This window comes from Balaenoptera borealis (assembly GCF_965194805.1).
Source record: "Balaenoptera borealis genome assembly, chromosome: 1".
Taxonomy (NCBI): domain Eukaryota; kingdom Metazoa; phylum Chordata; class Mammalia; order Artiodactyla; family Balaenopteridae; genus Balaenoptera; species Balaenoptera borealis.
In genome coordinates this window covers 21,904,996-21,912,093 of record NC_138860.1, presented here as the reverse complement: position 1 = coordinate 21,912,093, position 7,098 = coordinate 21,904,996, and the positions used below count along the sequence as shown (strand labels likewise).

Sequence of the window (7,098 nt, the reverse complement as noted above, 5' to 3'; positions counted from 1 at the left end):
TTGACTCTCTTGTAAGTTTATGATGGTCCTGTCTATGGTAATTTTTGCTCTGAAGTGCACTTTGTCTCATATTAATATAGCCACTCTTTTGCAAATGTTTACTCCCAGTCTGTGGCTTATTTTCTCATTCTCTGATCAAGAATTTTTTTCTTTTCTTCAGTTTTAGAAGTTTGACTATGATATGTCTTATGGATTTCTATGGGTTTACTCTTTTGGGGGGGTTCACTCAACTTCTTGAATATGTAGGGTTAGCTCTTTACCAAATTTGAAAAGTTTTCAGCCATTATTACCTTGAGCACTTTTTCAGCCCTACCTTCTTACTTCTCTCCTCTGGGGACATGCCATGACTGTTAGAACTTCTGTTATAGTCCCACAGGTCCATGAGGCTCTGCTAATTTTGTTTTTTTTTTTTTTTTTTGGTAATTTTCTATTTCTCAGAGTTGGTAATTTTTATTGTTCTGTCTTACAGTTCACTGATTCTTCTGTCCCCTTCATTCTGCTGTTTAGCTCATCCACTGAGCTTTTTATTTTTGTTAATGTGTTTTCCAGTTCTAAAATTTCGATTTGGTTCTTCTTTATATCTTTTATTTTTTTTTTAAGCCTTTCTATTTGCCAAGACAATTTTATTTTTTGCTTGTTTCAAGTGTGTTCATAATTGCTTGTTGAAGCATTTTTATCATGACTTCTTTAAGATCTTTAGATATTTCTAACATTTGTCATCCTCACATTGACAACTATTGTCTTTTTCATTCAGTTCGAGATATTCTTGGTTCTTGATATGAAGCGTGATTTTGAATTGAAACCTGGACATTTTGAGTATTGTAAGACTGGATCTGCTGTTTTATCTGGCATCCTCTCACACTGTTCTAGAAAGGGAAGAAGGTTGAGGCCTTATTATTGCCAGGCAGGGGTATAAGTCCAGCTCCCCACTCAGCCTCCATTGCCACCTGAGTGGGGGGGAGAGGGCTCTCTCCACCACTGCTGGGTGGAGGTGGGGATGTTGGCTCCCCTCTAGGCCTCCAGTGATACCTCCCTGGCTGGGAGGACTAGGAGTGCCTCATTACTGCTCCCCACATGACATCTATTGACACCAGAGGGGTGTTACTGATGGAGGGTGATAAAACTCCTCTCCACTAGGCTTTATCTGATACCACTCAGTAGGGAGAGAGAGGGGTGCCCTGTTGCTGCATCGTGGTGGTGGTGGTGGTGTCAGTAGTGGCTGAAAGTCTAGGCTCCCCAAGTGGTCTCAACTGACTCTGCCAGGGTGGGGAGCTCCTTATTACATCCTGGTGAGGGTAAAAGTCTAGGCTCCCCACTGGGTCTGTGGGGGCATGGGTAATGGTTGGGGTCAAAAAATGTATATATTTATACTGGGGATATATATGTATATATAGAATATATTTTTTTAAGGGAAAAATAGGGGAAAGTAAATGTGCTTCATCTTCTGTCAGTTTTATTCTGTATTGATTATTTCTACCCGTAATATTCATAAAGAATTGGATAAAAGAATGAAAGTCTGTATTTATTTCTTGGAGCAAAGAGCAAAGAACATTAGTAGGGTAAAGGCATGGGATATGGATGTAGGGTCAAAATATTGTGCTTAATGGCTTTTGACTTTATATTGCCCACCATGTTAAGCATGGGTATAATGACCCTGGCCTTAAGTAGCATGCAGTCCAGCTTGGAAGCCAAGATGGGGATTGCAAAACGGATATGCCAGCAGAGCAGCAATTTCTAAGTGCTCACTAAGCCATAAAGTGAGCAGCTTGTCAAAGAAGGCTGATGCTGAGATGGAGCAGCCACGGAGGTCCCACATTTCATACAAGAGGCAGGATGTGAGCTAACCTCAGAGAAATCAGACTTGGGTATGATGGGAGGAGGCAGCTGGTGAGAAAGCAATTAGATAGGGAGAATGGAATTGACAAAAATGGAAAGTCAGTAATATAATAACAACTGCAATATTTAATTACTGTGTGTGTATTAGGTTCTGGACACTATGCCAGGCACCTTAGATTATTTTAATCATCCCTCACAACACCCCTTTGAAGTACGAAATACAATTCTATTTTACAGATGAGGAAACTGAGGCCCAGGAAGGTAACTTCCCCAAAGTCACATACCTATGTCAAGAGGAAGAGTTAGATTCATGGGACGTCTGTCTGAGATATTTTAAACACTTTCCTAGAATGCTGGGAATGTACACAGCATTTGGCTGGAACAGCGTTAGCTTGGGTGAAGAGAAGAAAATAATAAGATTAGAAATTGAGCCAAGATGTATGGGCCTTTCTACTTTTGAGCAAAGGAGTGAGGGCCTGAGTAGGCCTCTTTGGGGACAGCAGACAGAGGGGAACTACGGCAGGGAAGTAGGCCCAGTTTCCATTATGTAAGATGAGAATATGGATCTCACACTGACCTTTGAACAAAACCCCTTGCCAGGTCACCTTTCATGTCATTTCAAAAACACTAAGAAGACACAAATCTTCCAGTGGGGCTTACTCTCTCCTCTTTTTTTTTTTTTTGAAAGACAAATGTTACATTAGGGGCATTTAAAGAACACCTTTAGAATTTTTCAATAGAGACTTTGAGATGTGATGGGTTAAATTCTACTTAGCTTCTGGCTCCTTATTTTTTAAATGTCGTGTTCCTGAATCATGCTTAGCCATTCATTCAGACTGGTTAGGTTAATTAGACACAATGTGGGTAGACAGAATGACATCACATACCTCCTTCAGAAGAGACAGAGGAGAAACAGAGGGGAAGAGAAGGATTCTAATAGAATTTCGTTCCAAAAGACTGGATGAGACTGACCAAAAGGGGCGGGGGGGGAAAGAATTGGACCAAAAGATTCCAGTGAGCTTTTGGACAGCATGTCTGTGGTGGTGCAGTCAATCAGTAGTGCTAAAGGAATTATAAATATTTCCTATTAACACAGGAAGGGAAGGCCAAAGAAGTGCAGCCTGGGAGGATCTACAGAGAGCTGTTTCCAAAAATATTTCACAGAACATCAATCCCATGGAAAGATCCAAGAAAAAAAAGAGTTCCGTGGTTTGTGAAAAACACTAGGTTAATCAAATGTGTCTTTACTGCCAGACTTTTCAGAGCCTTTAAAAATTTCACATGCATTATGAAATCCCAAGAGGGGCTGTAGTATGCTGTGTTCCCAAATATACTTGTTTACAGAAATTCCCCCCACCCCTACCCCCACACACTCTTTTTTTGCAGATTTTTCTTGCAGATTTCTTATGACAGGTACATCACACTTCACACTTTCATAAGTTCTGGACAGGGAAAGACTTACCTCATGACACAGAACTGTATTCCCCACTGTAGATTTTTCTTTGGTTCCTCAAAGATGTGTCTGACATATGCTTCTAAGATTACTTGAGAACTAAATGAATATTTTCTACTTAAATCCAAATGTACAAAGGCAAGTAATTTTCTTAAAATTTCCAAATTTCTACCCCAACCCTCTCAACCATCCAAATGAATTAATAAACTAGTTCATCAGAGGAAATTGCAGCTATTTTATATACTTTAAAAAAATGAATGCTCAATTATAATCAGATTATAAAATGAATCACATTGCCACATCTCTTTCTAGCCGCCTGGGCTGTAAGCTATTTGTCGTCAGGTTCTCAGTGGCCTCCTCTCTGCTGCCCAGCTCGAACCCGGGCCTCCCGCCCTATCGGATCAAAGAAGTGGTTGGCAAACTTTCTCACGTTGTCTGCCCTGGACGCCCTGGAGATCTTTTGGAATTCACCGAAGGGTGCATCTTTCTCTCGCGAGATCTGCTCCATCTTCCGTTCCTTTTTCCTAATGGCTTCCTTAATGCGCTCGATGTGGCACTTTTCCTCCTTCTCGGCTTTCAGCTTCAGGATGTGATGATTCTTCTCCCGCAGGACGTTGAGCTCCCGAATCTGCTGCACCTTGTCGCTGATATTCCTGTGGACGTTACTCCTGGTCTGCAGGATCTTCTGGTCCGCGAGCTCCACGGGCAGCCGCTCGTGCCCCTTCCTCTGCTCCCCGGACTCTTCCGCGCACCCCTTGACCTGCTGGCACTGCTCCTCCTCCTTCTTGACCTTCTCCTTCGGCTCCCGGTGATGCTCCTTAATCAGGCCCTGGGGGATCTCTTGGGACCACTGGGAACTCTGTTCCAGGGACAGCTTCCTAAGGAGCTCCTCAGCCTTGGCCTGGCAGTCCCTGAGGACCTTCCGGGCCTGGTAATTGACTAGGGAGCTAAGACGGGTCTCCTGGATCTTCTTCTGGCCCTCGGTGGTGTGCACATGCCTCTTTAGACAGGCCTGCTTCAGCCTCTTCTGCAGCTGCAGGCTGTTCTGCTCCCGCAGGTCCTGCATCATCCTCTCGTGCTCCTGCAGGCGCTGCACCTGGTACTGCGTCCCGCACTTGGCCTCGGTCTCAGAGGGGGCCCCCTCCAGCTTCTCCTGGCGCTGGTTCTCTTGGTCCTGTAGCTGCGCCTTCCACCTGCGCTCCTGCCGGATCGTGTTCGTCGCTTGCCGGTCCCGCCGTCGGACACGCTGCTCCTTCTCCTGCTGCCACTGCTCCTGGCTCTGCTGCAGCAGCCGCTTGCGCTCTGTCTCTAGGGTCAACTGGACCTTCTGGTCCGAGCGCTTCAGCTCCTCCCAGGCTAGGGCCGCCTGCTGCTGCAGCTCCCGCATCCTCTGGGCCTTCTTGAGCCAGGTCAGCACCAGGGCCACAATCTTCCGGTCCCTGGAGGACATTACTGCCTCTTCCAGCTTGTTCTTGAGGATCTGGGTGTGCTGGTTCTGCATCGCCTTGCTGGAGAGCGAGGGCTGGGAGTACTGGCTGGCTAATGACTCCACCGGATCATTACGGTATCTTTTCTGGAGGTACACGCAACCTGACTGCGTCCCGAACTCTCTGGAGGGCACAGAACACCTCTTCGTGTGAACCGAGGAAAGGGACCAGCGACCGAGACCTCTGCAGGCCGGCACTGCCCACTGGTCTCCGCTGTGCACCTTTTCTACCCCGAAAGTTCCACTCGGGGGAGTGTAAGCTCCCTGCGGGTAAGGTGGGGGCGAATCTCCCCGGGCCGGAGGGTAGTGCTGGCAGGGCTGAGGCTGTTGCGGTGGCAGCTGGGGCTGCTGCTGCCAGGCCGGGCTAGGCGGGCTGCCTCCCTGCTCCAGGGGCTTGGTACCCGCCTCCCCCCAGGCGTCTTCCAGGCGCCGGCTGCGGGGCCGGTGCTTCCTGGCGTGGGCCGGGGACCTCCGGGCCACGTCGGTCAGGCTGCGGCTTTCAGGCGGAAAGTCCGGGTACCGGCGCCGGCGGGGCCGCGGGGTGGGCGAGCAGCGCAGGTGCGGCCAGGGCGCCGAGGCCTCGCTCCGCTCGCGGGGAGTCCCGGGCCGGGAGCACAGGCCCTGCTCGCTCTGCGGCCCTGACCCGCCCAGCCGCGCCGAGGATGCGCGCTCCTTGCGGGGCGGCGGGGCCTCCCAGAGGTCCGAGTGAGGCCACGGGGAGAAGCGGCCGAAGCCCTCCATGCTCCCTTCCCGCGCACCCAGCGTCTGAGCCAGGGTCCCTGGACCTCACGGGGGGCGCTGCGAAGACCCGCCCCGCCCTCGGATCCCGGGGGTCCGGGCCGCCTGTGACGCTCTGGCCACTTCACAATGCGCCTCCGCCCCCCGGTTGCCGCAGCCCTCGGCCCTCGGCCCTCGCCCACCCCAGCCTTCCTAGCACCCCGCGCGGTGAGAGGAGGGGGGAGGAGGGGAGGGGAAGGGGGGAAGAGAGGGGGGAGGGGAGGGGGAGGAGAGGGGAGTGGGGAGGGGCTGTAGAAAGACAGGGTGACCCTTAAAGCTGAGGGTGTGTAGTGAACCCCCACTGGTGTTTCAGGCAGGAATTTGAACTCGCATTTGTACACCTTAAAGTAGCAGAATTTTAAAAGTAGACAGGTGAAGGCATTACCCCCAGAATGGAATGCGGCGGGCAAGTCCTTTAGTCAGGGGTCCCTCCGTCTCTGCGCCTCTGCAGTGTATGCAAATGAAGCGGCCGTGGAAGCACGTTAATTCACTGCACCATCCTTCTGCCCTTTTAAGTTAGCAAGCCCAAAGTATACTTTTTAAACTTTTAGAAGAGAGAGAGAGAGAAAAAATAAACAACTAATTTGTTTTCTCCTAATATGGCAATTACTGCTTTTGTCAAAATATGAATGTTAAGTGCACATTTCTGAAATAACATCAGTGGACAGCATGCCGAAATCCCATTGTTATTGTTGTTTTCCTTTTTCTCCAGTTTTGTGAGATTATTTTTTCTTGTTGAGGCACCCAGGGCTAATGGGAAAAGCACTGAATTTGGTCATGCAAACTTGAGTTTGAATCTCCTCTGCCACTTTCCACTTGTGTGGTCTTGGGCTAGTTACTTAACTCTCCTGACCGTCAAATTCTGGAACAGTGGACTGGAAGAGGGGCCGTGACAATAGCACTGTTGGGCTGCCCTGAGGGTCAGATGAAACTATGTATCAAGAGCTTAGTGCCTTAATGCATTCAATAAACATTATTTTGATGTCCTTCTAGCCTTCAATTACAAATTGTAAGGTTTAATATATGGGTTTACAAAAGTTTCTACACATTCCTAGAGAAGAAGAATGGAATTAATGTTATCCTAAAACAGTTTAGGTAAAGGATAGAGTGCTAGGGAGGGGCGATGCCCAGGTTCTGTTGTGTTCTTCCTGGACTGTGGATCATGGCTAAGTCACTTCCTTTCTCTGAGATGTAATGAGGAAACAGTTCTGGATAACATTCTCCAAATATGGTCAATCCTTAAAGAAGAAAATTAAATATTTACTGATCCCAATCCTCTTCACCCACATCTCCTTGAAGTTTCACAGTGACCCAGCTAGGCAGGGCCAGTAGAACTGATAACATTTCCTTAAGACAAATCTGAGACTTGGCCATATTAACTGATTCCCCCAAAGATCAGTTGGTCAATGGTGGAAGTTTTGACTTCAGGTTCACTTGTCTTTCCATATCATGCTGCCTTTCAGGAAATGTACTTTGAATTGAGACGTGTTATGGACCGAAAGTTTGTGTTCTTCCCAATTCGTATGTTGAAGCCCTAAACCCCAGT

At 48.1% G+C, this 7,098-nt stretch overlaps 1 protein-coding gene and 1 long non-coding RNA gene across 2 annotated transcripts in view; both read right to left on the bottom strand.

Moving 5' to 3' along the window:
* Positions 1-395: 395 nt before the first annotated feature.
* On the bottom strand, positions 396-5,708 carry CCDC185 (coiled-coil domain containing 185). The gene is made up of 2 exons (XM_082389942.1): positions 2,121-5,708; positions 396-866 (listed from the first exon to the last, which is right to left on the bottom strand). Exon 1 carries the CDS (start codon positions 5,514-5,516, stop codon positions 3,636-3,638), a length of 1,881 nt encoding a protein of 626 aa, XP_082246068.1. The 5' UTR covers positions 5,517-5,708; the 3' UTR covers positions 396-866; positions 2,121-3,635.
* LOC309627843 overlaps positions 396-7,098 on the bottom strand; it is a 30,937-nt gene continuing 24,234 nt past the window's right edge. The window contains exon 3 of the long non-coding RNA XR_014243987.1: positions 396-2,227. This is a non-coding gene — a long non-coding RNA (uncharacterized lncRNA). The remainder of the gene's footprint in view (positions 2,228-7,098) is intronic.